The 20,190-nt window shown below is 43.3% G+C and overlaps 1 protein-coding gene across 1 annotated transcript in view; it reads left to right on the plus strand.

Moving 5' to 3' along the window:
• Nucleotides 1-20,190, plus strand: part of ANOS1 (anosmin 1) — a 479,614-nt gene that overhangs the window by 302,000 nt on the left and 157,424 nt on the right. The window contains exon 5 of the mRNA XM_086934322.1: nt 13,567-13,751. Within this exon, the coding sequence (XP_086790448.1) occupies nt 13,567-13,751 (185 nt within the window). The remainder of the gene's footprint in view (nt 1-13,566; nt 13,752-20,190) is intronic.

Here is a 20,190-nt window from a genome sequence, read left to right on the forward strand (position 1 = left end):
TTCCTGTCTTGCGTTTAATGACTAACAACCAGTGATTATACTATAACATTATCCCAACAATAGATGTCCAGATAAGCAAAATCAAAACAAGCCCTTTGCAATGCAATGGGTCTAGCATGTTTAAAATTTGGAGTTATTGGCATTGGCCAGTAACATGGCGGCCGCCCTGAGGAGCGGGAGAGGGAGGGAGGGAGATTGGCTGCCACGGAGTGGGAGGGAGGGAGCGGGTCAAAGGCAAACCCCAGTAACATTGCGGCTGGCCTGAGGAGCGGGAGAGGGAGGGAGGGAGATGGTCTGCCACGGAGCGGGAGGGAGGGAGCGGGTCAAAGGGAACGTGCTGCTCCTGCGGGGGTGATCGCCGCACAGAAAAACGTGGGAACAGAGGGCAGAAAAACGAGGGAACAGAGGGCAGAAAAACGAGGGAACAGAGGGCAGAAAACCAATCCCTGCGAGGGAACAGAGGCAAGAAAAAAACGATCAGAAGCAGGGAACAGAGGCAAGAAAAAATGCTGACAAAAATGCTGACAAGCAGGGAACAGAGGCAAGAAAATCGAGAACAAGCACTTACCCTCAGTAGCTCCGGCAGGAAAGCTGACCATGCCACAACACCAACCATCTTTCTCCGAGGTCAAGAATAAATGCCTCGGAGAAAGCCCCATCATTTTCGGATTCGGGGCATGTTTTTCTTGCTCTCCTCTTCCCATTGGCTGGAATGTAAAATTCCAGCCAATGGGAAGAGGATAGAAAGAACCTAAAAACACGCCCCTCAATCCCAAAAACACTGGGCTTAAATAGACAGACGCCCCTCTCCTCCAATGGCAGGCCTCCGTTTAGGAAGCCAGCCAATGGAGGTACGGGTAAAGCCCCACACTGAAAAATGTAAGATCTCGCCGGCGAGACTGCGCAAGCGCAGCCTACGCAGGCCGAGACCTAAAAAAACGCCCCCCACCGCTGCAAAATCCACCTCCCCACCCTACCAACATTTCCAGCCTCCCGGGGAAACACCAGTTGCCCTTTACGGACATTCCGGCCTGCCTGGCAGCTCTGGCGGCCTTTGTCATTCTTTGTATGTAACAGAGAATGGACAAAAGAACGCAGCATGATTTACAATGGTGGATAACGTGGGAGTACCTTAAAGAGAATTTTTAACACGGAATTGTCAATACCATGAGTACGCCAAACCCATGGCGTGGGATTACCTTAGTACTTCGGGTTTTGCAGAATGGGGAGTAGTCGAAGGAATCAGAGTTTTTTGTTGATTCCTACTTGTATTTACCCTGTTCCTGGGCTTGTTCACAGTTCATCAGGATTCCGGGTGAGACGTGCATGGCACGAGACCTTGGGGTGCACTGTTCCTGCACAACTTGTGATTCTAATTTGGTAGAAACTCCTGTTTCATCCCAGACTGTTATTTCAAAGGCCCTTATAATAAGGGAGCAAATGTTATTAACAACCCTCCTGGAGGAAGACTCAAGGGGGTGTCCAGCTTCTAATGACTCTACTCAGCTCCAGATGCAGAGGGTTCTAGATGCCACTGTATTCAATTACAGAGCCTTTTACATGTAACGAAAATCAAACCATGTGCACGCACTCATGCAGCCACTTGACATGATCACTCCTAGGGCGCCTTTTGTGCAGCAGCACCTTATGGCCAGGACAGGTATCGGCCCAAATACTCTCAAAAACTTGATACCCTGAAAGAAGTTACAAAATAATATTTTGGTTGCTTTCTCTCTGTGCTCTGTCATTTGTGAAACTGAAAATCTGAGGCGCACATGGTTAAATTCTTTTCTCAACAGGTACTGTATACCATGTGAATAAAAAAGTGATTTTGTTATAATATAAACATGTATATTTATTGGCACATTGCTACTCTTCTTCTTATCATTACTATTATTAGTACTATTTTTGTTATTGGGATTACTAATAGTAGTAGTGGCTGTAATAGTAAAAATAATTGTAGTAGTAGGATTTGGTTCAGTGGTTCAGTTACTTAACCCCTTCGATGCGCACGTCGGCCAACGGCCGTCGCGAGCACTACCTCGGTAGTACTGTTTACGTCCATTGGGTGACGCGGCCACGCTCACTCTTTCAAACCGCTGCACCGCAGCGGAGTTCGCACCACGGTTAAGCGGCTAATGTTCCGCATACAGGGATAGTGCCTAAGTTCCATAAAGTACACTTTGCACATGCCTACAGCCCGATCCACGGAACCATTTACAGCAAGCTTAGCATGAAGTAGAACTTTAGCAAGGAAGAATGCATTTGTTGGTTTGGTGTAAATCCGATCAGTTGTTTTTGAGATATTAGTGTTTAAATAAGTTACAGAGTGGGCTTTTTTCAGCCATCTTGAAACCCTTGAGTTGTCGGTGACTTGAGAGATTCGTGCCGTGGAAAAAAAAATTGTATCCATGGGAGCCAACCTCAGATGAGCCTGACGCAAAAGGAGTGCTTAGGGGTAATCAGAGGCATCTAAAACTTAATTCATACACCAGGAAAAAAACAGCAAAATTTGACTCATGGCTCTTGAGTTCCAAAAGTCACTCGAGCTGCGATTATTGCTGCCGGAAACACCCACCATATGGTAGTTGACTCTCTAATCAATTCCGACTTGAGAGTTTCATGCTCATCAAAAAAAATGTCAAACTCTCTCACAAGTGTCTAACCAAAATCAGTGACCAAGCCTTTGTGCCCAACCCCTTCTGCTCCCTCCCGATGGCTGTCCACTGTGGCAGTATCCTACAAGCAGCAGGGAGGAATCAGTGCCTGGCACAAGAATGACTCTGCACTCAACACCCGCAAAGCATGTCTGAAAGCCGTATGCAGAGGGGTTAACTGATGGCAAGGAGCAGGGCACAGTCCTGGCCATAGGCACCCTGCTTGATCTGTGCATGGTGCATCAGTGTGGCTCAATGGTTAGAGCGGCAGACCCTGATGCAGAGGTCTCAGCCTGGGACCAGGGTTCAATTCCCCGCCTCGGCGGGTCTTGGGCTCAAAAATTCCACGGACCTGATAATTCTCGCCCTGGTGCCTATTCCAATCATGGAGTCCCACTCTGCAACTCTGGGCAATAGCTTGCTTAATCTCCACAACGGCCCCCACAACGCTAAGGATGCCTGGCCTCCACCTTGGGGGGTGCCCAGGTGTGGACGCCTCACAGGGAAAGCCAGGATGGGTTCCACAGCGGTATTTGTACAAGCGCCTTGAGACCCTCACGGGTGAGTAGTGCGCTATACAAGTATCAATTTACATTTACATGGCCGAACTCAGTGACCACCGGGAGTTGGACGTTCATGACAGGTTGTATATTGCACACAGATTCAAGCCCTGCAGCCATCCTCTGCATATGGCCAAATGCCGAGCACAACTGGAGCTGGAAAGGAAGAACTTAATTAAAAAAAACTGAAATTCACTGAAAAACCCCATAAAAAAAAGAGTTATGGTTCTAGCTCAAATACAACAAACTACTGAAATTCGTCAGTTGTGGTTGTCAGTGCAAAAAAAACACACCATACCTTGTGCTGAGCACCATGCGTGAACACCACACAAACATTCTAAGAAATAGTACTCCTAATGTAGGGGTTTCCGATACAGTGGCAACGATATAGTGACTCTAAGTATAGCCTGGAATGTAGTGAGACAGAACCCTTTTCATGTGAGTCAAACTTTATTCAAATGTTTACAAATATTTGATAAATAGTAGGAGCTTTAAGTAGATATGTGTCTTAAGCTAAGACTCCCTCAGACGAGTTAGCCACTCTGGCCTTTTGTGATTCATTTCTGCCTGGGTGATATTAGTTGACCTTATTAAGATTCCATCCTCTTCATAAAATGCATGTTGTTTTTCTGAAAGGAAATTAGATTTCTGCTAGTATGATGATCCCTCCCTCCCACGAGCCCACATGTGTTTAAGAAGCAGTTTGCCAAATTTGTTTGTGTGATTTCCCAAGAAATTCCCACTTAATGATGTCATATCAACACAATGAAGTGTGGCTGCTGTGAGCAAGAAATATAACCGCGTGTTAGACACAGAAAGCAGAGCTGACTCATTCTCATTTTCTCGACTGATGAACTCCGGTAATTAGCGTCCGGGGGTAACAAAGAGCGCATTAAAGCAGGGCCTGATTAGTTCCTCTAGGGCTGGACGACCTGCCTATCATGGAAGAGCATGAACTCTGGAACAGGAAGTAAGAGATTATGATTCTGACAGACCATCTCCCTCACTTCCCACACCAGAGAAGGACACGCTGATCCCCCTGGCACTTGTTATGTTATGTTATGTTAAAAGAATTTTTAAAGCGCACTTACACCATGCAGTTTCATGGCGCTTGGTGTAAGTGCAACTTCTAGTTGGGAGCCTGACAAGACAATCTGGCAGTAAGAAGAGTGACATCTTGTAACTGGAAAGAGGACTCCTTTATGTCCAGAGACCCCTTGGCCCTTATTTATGAGGCCTTGCGTCAGTTTTGCGCCGCCTGTGCGTCACTTTTTGTGACGCACCAGCGGCGTAAAATATGCGCCTTGTTGCGCCATATTTAAAAAGTGACGCATCTAGGTAGATGCGTCACTTTTTAAACTCCTGCGCCACATTATACCTGCGTCTGGTATAATGTATGCAGAGGGGGCGTTCCCCCGCAAAAAGCCTCGTAATAGTGACGCAGTGGAATCTATGAGATTTCACTGCGTCACTTTTAGGATGCTGTTGCGTCAAAATCTTGCGCCTGCCTCACAGCAGGCGTAAGACTGACGCAAGCCCTTTCACATGGGGCTTTCCCCATGTGAAAGGACGCATTGCTGGAGTTGCGTCACTTTTGTGACACACTCCAGCAATGCGTCACTTTTGCGCTTACAGATACGTCAGAAATACTGACGTATCTGTAAGTCCTTGCGACATGATGCGTCATACATTAAATATGACGCATCATTGGTGTCGCAAGGAGTGTGCAGTGAAAAGTGACGCATCGCTGTTTTCACACAGCGATGTGTCACTTTTGATAAATGAGGTCCCTTATATTCAAGCCTTCCTGGTCCTCGGCGGGCCATGCGGGAGCATAGCTAGTGCGCCACTGGGCTTAGTGCAAGAAAGGAAAGTGGCCCTATGGCTGCTGTTTGAATTATAAAATACAGCAATAATCAGAGTTCAGTGTTCCCCCCGGTCTCTGGGATCAGGGGCCACTGCACCTGCTGCACCAATAGGTGATATGCCTGAGCCCACATTTTCTACTAGATTCCAAAATTTACTAAGTTATCACTTGCACTCCCGATTTACATGATTAGTGTTAATAAATAGTTTGCTATTTAGGATTTGGACTTTGGAACGTACGATGTGCTCGTCTGAAGTTCTTAGCTCTCCTCAAGTAAAAACATATTTTCCCAGCAGCGGCCCATGCAGGTAAGAGCCGTGGGGTGCTGGGGCCGGGTGGGAAGGGATTTCGACAGACGACGGCGAGGGAAAATGAGTTTTTAATTTAATTTAAATTTCCCTCGTGGTCGCCTGTTGAATCCCTCCCCAATCCGGCCCCACTGCCCTACCGCTCTTACCTGCACGGGCCGCTCCTGTATTTTTCGTTTTTTTTTAAAGCTCCACCTGTTGAGCATGCCCACTCTCAGCCAGTTTGTCACAATCAATCAATTTCTGTTTTTGAAGAGGAATGTCATAAACAACTCATTTTATATAACAAAGATTAGTTTACAGAAGAATTTTTACTAATTAGTAATACCGAAATCCCTCTTAACATTGTTTTATCTGCGATTTTCTAGAATTTGCCAATGTTTTCATACATTGTGTACGTTGGAATACTTCTCAGGTGCTTGTTTGCTGTGAGAAATTGTGTTTTTGTTTAATAGCAACATTTGCTGATGATTTTAATTTGGATCTCTGAATCTACCCTTTGGCCAGTTTAACGTGAAAGCAACCAACACAGTCCAGCTTTGCACATAAATATTGCCTGAATTGGGTAATAAATGTGATTCAGGCATTGTCTGTTATTGGTGTGGTACCACGCTTTATTTTCCAAATTGAGTTAGATAAGAGTACTATGCATGCTCATCTGGCATTATAGGTGTTGTTAGTCAGTTGCCTGGGCCATTGAGCATGTGGTCATGTTGAAAAGTAATGATGATGTTGATGAATACTTAGGAACTTGGCTTGGGACCGTTATGCTGGCAGACTCAATCGACTCTACTGTGATTTTTATTTTTAATTTAGTACAGATTTTTACATTGAGCTACATGACCACCTTGTGGTAGCTTCATAGCCCTCGATGCAGAGTAGGATAAAAAAAATCAGGATAAGGGAAGGGGCGTCTAATATAATGCAAGGAGCGATTCCGTACCAAATATTCTTCTGTTACACTTGTCTTAGGGATAGGCAAGCTACTTTTACTATTCCAGAGTTTTCTTTTACTCTTTTCGCATGGTGCCATGGTCTACCATGTGATGGGCTTGAGCAACGGGTGTGGTGTCTGCTATAGTCTGTTCTACTTGATGATCGGGTGCATCATACGTTTGCGGGGCACATACATAAACTCATTTTCAAGGTGACTCCTGACTGGATGACTGAGCTGAATTTAAATCTATTCTATACAGATTTAAATTACGTAGATAGTCTGATAAACTGCCATGAGTCTGCTGGCCACCTTAAACATTGGACGCCTGATCGTAGTAGATGAGAAGGTCATCGTTAAGATAGCCTTCCTCAGTTTCCAAACCTTCGATGCGTCTGAATCCTGAAAGCTAGCCATCGAGTAAGGGGGGTGGCTCTGCATATACCTGCAATTTTCTTGTGATTGCCATGGCAATGATTATACTGGAAAATTCAATATTTTAAATTAGCCTGTAGCTGTCTGGGACCTTCATATCATCTGTTGCTTTTGCCATGAGTAGTGTGGCTTTAATCTGCTAGAGGTTTTCAGACACTATACCCTCGATCAGGGGCTGTGATGTCAGTGGGGAGTTTCTCAAATAGTCTTTGATGTATCATCCGCGCAGCACTTCAGTAGAAAATGGGAGACTTTGCTCTTGTCCTCCAGTTTGTTCATCGCCTCTATTTTCGTGGGTGCCAAGGGAGAACTTTGATAGGTGGAGAGACTGGAGGGTAAGGGCATTGTTCAGGGTTGCCACGTTTTCTCGAGTTTCATTATTCTGCATTCAAAGGATTCTGGGCAATATAGTTGGAGGAAGATTTTCAAAGTGCCCGTTCCTTTATCAAATGCCTTGTTTATGTGATTGGCACGGTACACCTTTTTGTTATTTTATCCGCTTTTCCACTTGGTCAAATCCTTAGCTACATATGTAGTTTACATCTCATCTTATTTCCGACCTCCCAGGAGCATGAATATTGGCATTTCAGATTTCTTCCTTTTCTTTTGATGATGCTGGTCTCTGCGTGGAAGCATTTGGTATATTCCGTAAGCACTTATTTTCGTCCTTTCTTTTGAACCTGAATGGGTGAATATGTCCAGTATTCTCGTCTGCATACTTTGACTTTGGAGGAATCGTCGATTTGAGATTAAGGCACTGATGGAGCATGGAAAAGTACGGAGGTCGCAATTTTCCTATCAAGCAACCATCACAATTCTAACGGGACAGGAGAGCACTGGAGAGTCAGATGGGGCCAAGAGAAAAAGGTTATTCCTTTGCCTTACTGATTTGTACTTTTTTCTTAAGCTTAAGCAAAACAAATGTAAGCACAACAGACTAGACCTAGCTGGTCGTCAGTACACATCTTTAGCCATTCCTCCTACAGTACAGAAAACAATGCTTTTAATTAATTGGACACTCACCACAGCTTTCGTTATTCTGGGCCACAGGCAAATATATACACTCTATTTATTTGCGAAGCAGACCCATTGTGCTTATCTGTGCATTTTATAAGTCACATGTCTAAAGAGCATGAACACCACAAAGCACAGACCGATGACTGTCTGTCTGCCTGTCTGTCTGTCCGTCCATCTGTCTGCGTATTTATCTGTCTGTCCCCATATCTATCTATCTATCTATCTATCTATCTATCTATCTATCTATCTATCTATCTATCTATCTATCTATCTATCTATCTATCTATCTTTCTATCTATCTATCTATCTATCTATCTATCTATCTATCTATCTATCTATTCATGTCTATCAATCTATCTATCTATCTATCTATCTATCTATCTATCTATCTATCTATCTATCTATCTATCTATCTCGCTGTGTATATATATATATATATATATATATATATATATATATATATATATATATATATATATATATATATATACACACATATATATCGAATATAGACAAAAGAAACCCCCAACGTGCCTCCAAAGACACTTCTTCAAAGTGTTTGAATTGTATTTCTGCCAAAGATGTTGATGTTCCCACAGAACACTGTCCAACTTAAGTCCAGAAGTCCATAAAATAGCATCTCTCATTTGAGTCGAAAACCTCCTTTCGGGATGCCAGACCGCCGCTGTCATAAAGGATTTCCTGCAATGGCGTCAAACCTATAAAACAATACACTTTGAATTCTTCAGACGAAAAGAGGGGTTTTCAGAAGGCCTATTTGTTTGAGAGGGATGAAAGACCCTGGGCCTGTCCATAACACAAAACACATTGTCTACTGCTTGGGCTCCGCACATCTGGATATGAAATTGATGGTGCCGGTTGAGCGAAGGTAAACTCGGATGCACTTGCTCCATGTACCAAGCCTTTGTGCTCCTCAGGTCCATCTGCTCACAATTACATCCACCGCAGAGCTTGAGTTACTTCCAATCAAGTGAGTCCTGCGGGCCGGTAATGCGCAGCAGCTGGGACATATCCGAACATGCAAATTGTTGGATCATTGCACATCATAATTAAGGGTTGGGGGGGTACATTTTCAGAAACTGGAATTGACAGAGTTCAAAGTGCTCATTATTTGCGATTAGGGTTCCTCTCTCTTGAGAGGTTGCTAAACACCGTGCCCTGGGAAGCTGGAGGTTGCGGAGCATGTTTACCTGACCAAGTGAGGATAGTCATCTTCCACATCTGCAGAGCTGCTGCATGCCTTCCCCAGTTTTGATATTATTAGTGCCACAATGTGCTACATACTGCAAGTTTTTTTTTTTTAAACTTTTTTTCACGTGTTTATGTAGTGTCTTTACTTGTGTGAAGTGGTATCGAGCAATGCTCGTTCTGGACATTTGTGTAAAGTCGTTTGTTGATCCTAAAAAGTGCGCTGTTGAGCAGGATAGCCTATGCATTAGTGACTTTGGCTTGTGTAGTGATGGCACCGAGGCAAGTGTACCAAGGAGAAACAGGTTTCTTCGACTTTCAACTCCACAGCTCCCTGGAGAATAACTGTCCAACCTCACCTGAATACTTGAACATACACATTCCATCCTAGAACACTCTGTCATAGTAGACGACATAGAACCGCTATTAACCATACAGTACAGCATACTACAACATCTCCTTTTTTACCACAATAAGAGATATATGGTAATGTTACGGATCACAGAATGCTATGGAACAATACACTAATACGTAATCCTATTTAACAACAGTTGGTTTAACCAAAAGAAGTTAAAGAGGTCATATGGAGACCATTTTGGGTTGCATCAGTATCGAGGTCGAAAATGTTGTGCTACAAAATATTGTAAACTGAATATTGCCTGCCAAAATATCACAAAGGTAAGTAAATGAAGGTATATGTAGATATACTAGTCTTAACTCCACATATGTGTCCCCTTTCAATATAGAAGTTTATCACCAAAGTGCATGTCTGTGGTATAGTTTAGCCTAGTACATCTATACTTACCTGTATATGCCTACATTCTCAATATTTTGGTATTCAGCTACAATATATATGTAACGCTGTATTTAAAATGAAATATCCTATTAAAATACCCCATTTTGTCCTTGATCAGAGCATGGACCAGATTACTATATCTCATCGCAAAGTCTGGATGTGGAAACCCCTTTCCTCACTACTTAATTTGTGAAAAAATATTGGTCTAAAAATAAAGTCTGATGATGAAAAGGGAGTCCTGGTCCCAAATAAGTACTAGCAGAACCCACTTCGGGCAACCAGCTGCACAAGTAAAACACTGATTGTAGCCGATCACACTGTGGTATCACAGTTGAGGCTCTGTGGTGATTAGAATTTGAATTGGTACTCCTGTCCATTGCTTCTGTTACAGTCTTAAGCACCACCAAAAATGCTACTGAATGAGAAGCAGTGGAAGACCTTGCCTATTTTCACTCACAAAGTTGAAGGCTGGTCCCCAATATTCTCATATCTGATAGAGACATCTAGCCACAGATTCCTTACCTTTGATTTTCCTAGGAATCAGACTGGAACAGGAAGATTTTTCTTCAAGTAATTCTCCTGCATGCCAGTAGGTGGCATTGGCGATGTGCCATAGTGATATCCATGTCACCTACATAGGCACCACGTCAGCTTGCAGATGTTGGTTCTTTTCTTTCTGCACCAGTTAAGCACTGATCCATGAAGAGGGCTATCCTCTGTCACTTTTTGACAGGCTTTTCTTTAACTTTTTATGACCTTTTTTTGGTGTGTAGGCTTTTTCCATCATGTCTAGGAAAACTTCTGGGTTCAAACCGTGCAATGCTGGTCACCACACCATGTCCGTGACAGACCCGCACCTGGTTTGCTTGTGGTGCCTGGAGCGTGACCATGATTTAAAGTCTGACTGTTGGGCCATGGCTCGGATTGCTTTGAGTTAGAGGTCCCTAAAGATACTTGCGTTCCGTCAGTCACCCCGCATCACGTTACAGCTAGGTCTTGTTCACGGTACCAGTCGAGAGGAAAGGCCAGGTGCTGCTCCAGGAGTCCAAAGTTCTCTTCGTCCACCTCAAAATTATCAACACACTCAGGGAAGAGGCACAAGAACCACAAGAAGTTGAAGCTTGGTTCAACTTCACCCCTCCTTCAGCCGACGTGACAGAGGAATCTTGGCATTCTAGGCCTCTTTCTTACCGCCTCCCTTATTTTCTTGGAGCCGGAGTGACCCCCGCCCAACTCTGAGAGTTATGCAAGGCCATGTGCCTAATTTTTGGGATGCCTGACCCTCCGGGCTCACCTTCAGGCCCCAGGGAGTTAGAAGGGGCTCCATTGGTTTCTGTGCCAGCGGCTCTGGTCAAATGCTGACAAACCCCTATGATTCTGGGACAGGATCTGGTCTAGCACTGGTCGAGCCATTGTGACCTTCCTCAGCGCCGGCCCTGACTCCAATGCTCCCAGTGCTGCTAGACACGTCCTGATGCCCGATGACCTGGAGCCAGTACCGCATCGACTGACGTTGGTAATGGCGCGAATAGAAACTTCAGGTCCTAGGTCTTTTCCTGAGCCCTATTCTGAGTGGCTAGGAGTGGGAGAAGATTGGGAGGGGTCGCTGGATCCTTTAGAAGACTGGCCTTTTCAAGAAATGGACTGGTATGAGGAATTGGGTGAGGCCAGTGGACGAGATACCTCTCTAGATTCTGGCATGCTTTTTCCCCCACCATGTAGTGTCTTTTGGTATGGTGGTGCGAAGGGCGGCTGAGGTCCTAGACCCTCAACTCCCTTCCATGGTGGTCAAGACTGATAACTTGATGGAATCCTGCAGCCTGGTGGCTTCTCTTTGAAACCATTGCTGCCCTTTAATGAATCCCTTACAGATGACCTCCTGGGAACTTGGTCCAAGCCCAGCACAGGTCTCCTGTGAATAGTACAGTTGCCTACCACTACCACCCTGCTCCGTGCGACCCAAGTTTCTGCATGACCCACCCTACTTCAGAGAGCTTGGTGGTCCAAGCCTCTACCTCCCATGGCAAGTTCCCTTTTGCTCCTCCGAGCAGGGAATTCATGATGCTGGATAGTTGGGGAAAGAACATTTTTTCTTCACCAGCCTTGCATTGCAGTCGGTAAAAACTGCATGCTTATTGGGTCACTATTCACACTCCCTGTGGGAAACGGTTGACAAGTGCTGCCACAAACGTGCAGCATATTGTACAGAAAAGTCTATCAACCCTCTTTCTTCTTCCCTTTCTGATATTTTGCTTTTCGCTTTTACCCTTGCCCAGCAGGGCGCTGGTCTGGGAACTCCGAAAGAGTACCTTTCGGCCCTATCTGCCTTTCTGAGACTTATTTAAATCTCTCATTGTAAATAGATTCCTCAAGGGATTTCTATATAAAATCCCAACTTCCCCTTTCATTATTTCTCAGTGGGACCTTAATTTGGTTCTCACCTTTCTAATGTGCGCTCCATTTGAACCCCTGCACAATTGCCCCCTCATGATGCTTACCATTAAACAGCCTTTTTAGTAGCAATCACATCATCCAAGAGGGTAAGCAAATTGCAGACTTTGTCATCCAAGCCTGCTTACCCGACAATATTCCTTGAGATCTTGGTGCTTCCCACTAGGGCCTCTTTCCTTCTGAAAGTGGTAACACTATTTCATGTGGGGCAATCTCTCATCTTGCCCACTTTCTATGCTCCTCCACATCCCTGTATGGAAGAGGAGCATCTCCACTGTCTGGATTCAAAAAGATTGTTATTGTTCTACCTTGAACAGGCTAAAGAAATCCAGGTGGACAACCAACTCTTTGTGGGTTATGCTGTAGCAAAGAAAGGTTGTGTGGTGAAGGAGAGGACTATCTCACAATGGGTCGTCCTCAGCTTCATGATTTGCTAAGCTCTGGCAAAGAAATAGCTTCCTAAAGGCTTAGGAGCTCATTGCACCAGAGCTAAGGGTGGTTCCACAGCATTGCAACATGGAGTTCCAGTCCTCGACATTTGTCAGGCAGCAATATGGGCATCCCTAGAAATGTTTCCAAGCATTACTGCCTCGATGATCAAATCCACAGGGAAGGCCTCTTTGGCTGTTCTATCTTGCAGAACTTGTTGGTCTTAACATGTCCATAGTCCCTCCTCCAAGGATGGTATTGCTTGGGTATCTATTCAAAGGTAAAAAATCTGCGGCCAGATGTCTCTATCAGTTTGACAAGTTACTTACCTTCAGGAACTCCTTAGTTGGTAGAAACACGATCTAGCCGCAGATTCCTTACCGATCCACCCATCCTCCCTACACTGCAGACCAGTCTCTAAGGTTGATCCCTTTCTGGGCCCTAGTTGTTGATACACACCAATGTCAGTGCACTTTATGGAACGTCGTGAAAAGTAACTGACATCAGTGCGCCAAGGTGGTGCCTTTATAAGTGACATGGTTGTCCCTCCAGCACAGACGGTGCTGATGAAATCATACGGAGCCGACCAATGCCACCTACTAGCGCGCAGGTGTATTGCTTGCAGAAAAAACTTCTGGATCCAGTCTGACGCCTGAGATATTCAAAGGTAAGAAATCTGCTGCTCGATCATGTCTCTACCAGATAAGGCATTACTGAAGGTAAGTAACATGTCTTTCAGGTGCTTTAGAGAAACTGCAGACTTTACAAAATGTTCAGAGCTCTTTTACTTAATATGTCCCTTTTATGAAGCCATTGTAATGAACATTTGATACATCTGGACGGCATAGTGAACAGGTCCAGCTAGTCACAGTACTGAAGTTCTTCTTTTGTATTGTATTTCAGGTGTTCCATTGAAACCCAGGAAAGAGCTCAGTTTTACTGAACTGCAGAATGGGGGACTGGAGGTGAGATGGTCCTCCAAGTTCAACATCTCAGTGGAACCCGTGATCTATGTTGTGCAGAAGCGATGGAATTATGGCATTCACCCCAGTGAAGATGACGCAACCAGCTGGCAAACCTTGACACAGGTTAGCCTTCCACATAAAGCCTACACTTAAGTGCTGTTCTACATTTTGAAACTACCTTTTACATATTCCTTGCCCTGGTAGGCATTTTGAAACTGCCACGTACATCTTCCTTGCACTGCTAGACATTTAAAACTACCTCTTACATCTTCCTTGCACTCTTGGACATTTTAAAACTGACTCTTATAGCTTCCTTGCAATAAAACTACCTCTTATATCTGCCTTGTTATGTTATACATTTTGAAACAACCTCATATCTTCCTTGCACTCAGATATTTTGAAACTACCTTTTACACTGTCCTTGCAATGTTAAATGTTTTAAAACTTGCTCATATTTCCCACTCACCGTCAGATATTTCGAAACTGCCTCTAATATTTCCCTTGCTCTTTTTGTTTGACAAGGAGCTTTATAAAGAATATTGGATGAAGTGGCAATCTTGATAAGCATAACACATAAGGTTTTTAAATCTCAAAAATTCCGAACTAGTAATATCGTAGGTGGAAGTGAGCTTTTCCTGTTAACGTGAAAGGAGGGTTTATGAAAGCATTATGAACAGACTTGAAAAGTGGACTTTTCCTGCTCTGTGAAAGTAGAAGAACAAGCCCGACTTCTTGCCACTTATCAAGACACCAAAACAAATAAAGTCTTGGTTACTGCAATTAGACTAATATGGTGCCGTCATTGTATATGCTGGATCATACCATGGTTTATTTTCCTTTCACTAAGCCTAGACGTGGAATTACATTGAATGTGAGGCTTCTGTTATGGCTGCAGTTAGAACCCAGTATAGTATTTGGTAGCTATGTAGAAAAAGCATAAGGTCTTACAAGTAGGAAAGTTTGCAAAAAGGGAGCTCACAAATAGGCAGATAGGACTCAAACTTTACAGAACAAACACATCTCCATTGCTCAGCCTCCATTGATGACCATGTTCATGGCACAGTTCTCAAAAGGAGACACATAAACTATTATTGTGTCTACCTCAAAAAGCAATAATATAAAGAAGTATGGACCAGGTGTATCAAGCAGTTTTTCTGTTGCAAACTCCAAATTGGAGCGCTTGTGACCGAAACCCCACTTTTAGCAGTGACTAAACCCATTTTAGAAGTCTAAGGGGCATATTAGCAAGAGCACTATCGCACTTTAGCGGGACTTTTTCCCGCTAAAGCGGCGATAATTTTATCGCCCTATTAACAAGCTGTCGCTAACAGCAGTTAGCGACAGCTTTTAGGCGATAGCAACTGTTATGGGGCACACTTTGCATGTCAGCGATATTTATCGCTAATGACATGCAAAGTGGGCGTACCCAACCTGTTAGCGACTGAAAGCAGTTGCTAACACAGCTATCGCCTATTAGCAAGGCAGGCTGTACCAATACAAAAGTTGCGCTAAGCGCGATTATCGCCAGAACCCAACGCCAGCGATATTCACGCATTGAGCCGCTATCGCCGGATATTTTATCGCAATAGAGATAAACGTTGCTAATAGCACATTATCTCTGCAATAATATCCGACGATAGACAGCAATAAAAAAAATGTGCTAAGCGCATTTAGCGATAAAGATCGCTATTTGTTGCTAATATGCCCCTAAGTTTTTACTGACTCCTAAAATGGGTTTAGAAACGGATAATGAATTGCTTTTGGGAAGAGGCATGTTGTAGGCATCCTTTCCAAATAGAGATTCATATCCATATGTATCAGTGGTTTAGGACCAAAATGGTGGACGTAAACCATTGAAAAGATACTGACCGCCATGTTGCTGTAGTAATCCATTTGCAAACGGGAAGGGTCCCTTCCCCTTTTTGAATATTAAAAATTGTTCGTTGAGCACTAAGCAGTGGTCCACAGGACTCTAAAACAAACAAAACATGCACACCTTCCTTTTTAAACAGGGCCCAGTTTCCTTAAGGGCAAACCAGCTACATTTGTTTAAAAAAAATAATACTTTATTGAAATGTGATCACAGTGCTGGTGGTCTGCTGACCTCAGTAGGCCACCATGCCTGTGATGATGCCAATCATGGTGAGTCGCATTTGCGACCTACCTCGTCCATATTTATGAGGTTGATCGGATTCTGAACCTCCCACAATTCGGATTTGTAAGAACTGACTTATTAGTACATAGGTCAGTACTTAAAAATCTTTACTGGTCGCAAAACTTCTGGCCGCAGTTTCTGACCACTATTTTACCACCAGATTCTCGTACATCTGGTCTCATAAGTTTGCGTTTTGATTTTCCTGTAATTGAGATCCCTTTATGACCTCTTTGCCATTTTCTGTTGACATAGTGGCTGAATAAGATAGAAAGCTGACATCAGATGTGGACTGTAGGTCACAAGCTCAAATCCTACCTACCCCATCACTGATGTCCATCTTCCCAGGCTTGCAAATTGGGTCCTTTAAAGTGGCTACTAGTAGTCTCTGCTATTAACAGTGCTCAGGAAACACAGCTCGGATGTTTAGTGCTACATAAAAATACTTTCCATTGTATGCCAGTTAGCGTGTCCCCTCTAGTTATCTTCTGGTCCCTCATTTCCATCTTTCATGTTCCCTTCAGATCTTTTAGAAAAACTTATGGTAGCGTAACACCAAAGAAGTCATATAAATACGCTCGTATTTTAACCTTAACTGCTTACTGGCTTCCGTAATTTCCTGTTAGTGCCAATTGTCATTCAATAAGCTGGTTCTAAAAAAAAAAACTTTTGAATGTGTGATTTACTGGCTTGCACCAAAGAATTTTATAACAGATTCTTGACTGGTATAGTACTTTCAAAATGCATTAGCTTGTGCATAGTGGTCACCTGTGATAGGTTTGAAAGGCAGTTAAAAAAACATGAAAGCCATTAGGTTACAGTGTTTTTCAAAACATCGGTGTACAGTTACTTAGCATAGATTCAATCCCTAATTTGTATCAGAATAAGTGCAGGGGTACCGATGCTGCAAGTGCTACTAAGTGCTAGGGGTGTGTTATATATACCAAGGCGACTTGCTCTTAATTCCACATCATACCTTCTTCCACTACCCTGCACTTCTTGTCTGTTTTCCTCACTCCTGCAAGTTATATTTTATCCTTGCTTGCTCCCTTTGTTGCTATGGTTTATCTTCCTTTGTGTCCTTGTTCTGCCCTTCTCTCTCTTGGTGTGGGCCAGAGCCTGATAATGAAAAATGAGTCCTGGTGCCCACCACCCGGGGGCGTAGAGAGCACCGGACGTTTCCCCCGTGGGCCACCAGTGTGGGGGCCAGTTTTGGACCCCTGGGGGACATTTTTATTACCGGGGGTTTGTTTTGCAGCATATCGCCCCCTGTAACAAAAGCAGCTGCAGTGTTTTCCAAGCACACCCCCCATACCCCCACCACCCTGCGGCCGGTAGGACTCAATTGCCAGGGCCGGTTTACGTTCCTAGTCCGGCCCTGCCACCAACTGCAGCCACATTCGCAAATTAACCGCATCATTGCTGCAGCAATTCCCGTGCTGTGCTGCAATTTTAAAAGTCCCTTGTTATGTGACAAGGTCAACTCGTCAAACGCACAGCGCAGGTAAGACCCATGATGAAGTGACCTTGTCACAAGCATCGAAGGGGTTAAGAAATGGATTGGCTTTGAAGATATTATGCTCCCATTTCCTGACACTCTAAAGAAAGGAGCTTTTTTAGATGAATGCATCATGTCTAGAAAATGAGACTCTGAATACCAAAAGGGTTATTATAGGGTGTACTTTGGGTGGGATGAACAAGGTGGAGACTCTCTAAATAGGTGTGACCAAGAAACAAAAATAGGAATCATTCAAGAGTCTTGCAATGTGTCAATAAGGGTGTGGCCTGAAATATGTGAATAAGAATCATAGGCTTGACACAGCATGCCTCTTGACTAGCATTTGGGTGACTCTCCCTGAGTCTTGTTATTGCTTCGAGACATATCACACAAAAATAAATTAAGCCAGACCTATCAGTGTTGCCACTGTTTGTTAACAGTAGCAGAGAAATGAGTAACAACAATGATGTAACTGTGAACATTTTGAATTCAAGATGTTTGAATTCTGAAAATATGAGACTGCAAATTAAACCTTATAAAAGTTTGAGGAATGGATAGAAGTATTTGGAATTTCTTAATCGCTCCTGTTTTCCACTTCACAACACTTTCCTTTGCAACCTCTCACTGTTAAAAAAGTAGGCCCTTTTCCTCCCCACAATGATGATTGGAACAGTGAGTCGGTGCAGTTCTTAGAGCCATGTTTACTTTCAGTGGTTTCCACTCCTTACCCTAGTCAACAGTAAGTAGTGGAATGTTGGGGATAAATGTTGGGGCGAGACATGCACTCTGTAACGCTTCCAGAGTCAAAGAATGTTTGATGGCACATATACCACCATTTGCATTTTGATGAATCACCGTTCATGGTTTTAAGCTTCCATACCAGCTTAAAAATAGTTCTGTTGTTCTGTATGCAGTCATGGAATTGTTGTTAACAATCTGATTCAGGTCGGTCTTCTTTCAATGTCAGGCAGAAACAGATAGTCACACTGATCTGTTTCACCTTGAATCCCTCTCTTACATGAGTGTGAAATGAAGCAGTTCCATCCTGAAGAGCACAACATGATGCTTTAAAGATCTCTGTTGAAAGCCAGTGTAGCAGTGTGTTGTTTACAACTAGTGTTCCCAAGACTCTACTTCAGCACTAGGCCCAACATTCCATGTCTGCAGAAGTCTGACAAGTCTGACAGGTTGCAGAGCTGGTGTGCTGGGATCAATAACAGGTCTGAAAAGGGATAACAGGGTGACCCAATGAACCCCCTAGCAGGAGAGACTCTGATGTCACAGGAGGTTAACTCAGTAGTGAAGTGTCCTACAATAGCATGTTAATGAACTTCAGCCTACACAACCATTGACTCTCTAGTGATCATTGCATGTTGGTGATGGCATTTTTAGAATTTGGTTATTCATTAGAGGAGCCTTTTTCAGTCATGTCGCTCATTCTTTTCTGATTCCTTTATGGATTAATCCAAAAATTAAGAGGAGTGAGATCACTTCCCACATGAAAAATGGAAGTGATGCCTTACATGTGGTCAAGTGGTCAAGGATGGAATTTGGAGAAAAAAATGTAGTTTCGAGATCTTAAGTGTAAATTGGGGGAAAGTGTTTGGAATATTTGTCCAGTGAAAAATAAAAGCATAATTCTGTTTAAAGGGATGCTATGGAAGCATTTTCACCTTTTGTGTATAAGATGCTATCCATGCGTAATTCCGTAATCAAATTGGAGCCTTTTAACGAATTCTCCAGTACTACAGATAAGTACCTTTGTCTGGTGGATTTAGTTGGTTATATGATGATCATGTATACATGTACCCGATTTTAGGGGCTGTATAAAAATCCCAGGAACTAAAGGCAGAGGCAGCCTTTTAATTCCAGTACTTTAACAGGTGCTGTAAGTGTACTCAATTCCCTTGAATTTGAAACTGTTGCACCTGCGAAAAGTACCTATGAAAGTAAGAACGTAAAAGAATATAGTTTTGTGTTCTACCCATAGCCTGCTTGACATAGGTGATGTGCAAAAGACACACCTCCTAGCAAGACTTATTTGAATGTATTCTTGCCCTGGATTAATTTATCCTTAAAACGCCTACTCAGCAAGGGAGCAATCTACTTTCTTAAAAATCTCATTAAAAGGAAATCCATTGAGGATGGCCACCATTTGCTGTGCTCTTGGTTTTTCTTGAACACTTGCTGAACACACTGTTATCCCTCGCAAATGTGCAATTGACATATTGAAATGTATGTTCTTTTCTGCCTGAAAGCAATTTCAAAGCATTCAAAGAGTGCATATTTCTGGGGTATGATGAAAAGCAGGCTAATTTGAATTGGTAATGATCCTCTACATTGTTATTGTTAAAAACTGTGATTTTTAATCTAGAGGAGGAGTAGCAGAGAGGCATTGGGCTGATTCACAAAAGTATTTGAGTATGGGAAGTAGTACCAGAGAGGTACTCTTTTAAGTACTTGTACATATTTTCACGAATTGGCCCATAAACATGCAACCCCATATTAAAAAAGTGCAAAGAGGGCACACTCCTTTCTATTTATACTAAGTGTATATGAATATTCCCTGAATGTTCTCAAACTAATACCAATTTGTGTTTTGGAACAATACACAAAGGTATGTAAGAGTCTGCAGAAAAGTACTACAGGATTTCTATTATAACTACTCCAAAATGTCCTGCAGTCTCTATGAGCACACAAACCTAATCCCACAAGCCAACAATAACAGGTAACACTTGTCTAACCATTAAACTTGGGTTCCGGAGCAGTGTGCTGCCTGCTGTAAAGCACTGCAGGGGTATTGAGTGCTATATATATGCAATTACAATACAGTGTAGTACTGCATTCTTTGTCATCACTATGGTCCAAACAAAGGTCTCACACAGGCACAGATCAGGTAGATTATTCTGTAG

The sequence above is a fragment of the Lissotriton vulgaris genome, chromosome 8, assembly GCF_964263255.1.
Source record: "Lissotriton vulgaris chromosome 8, aLisVul1.2, whole genome shotgun sequence".
NCBI classification, from domain to species: Eukaryota; Metazoa; Chordata; class Amphibia; order Caudata; family Salamandridae; genus Lissotriton; species Lissotriton vulgaris.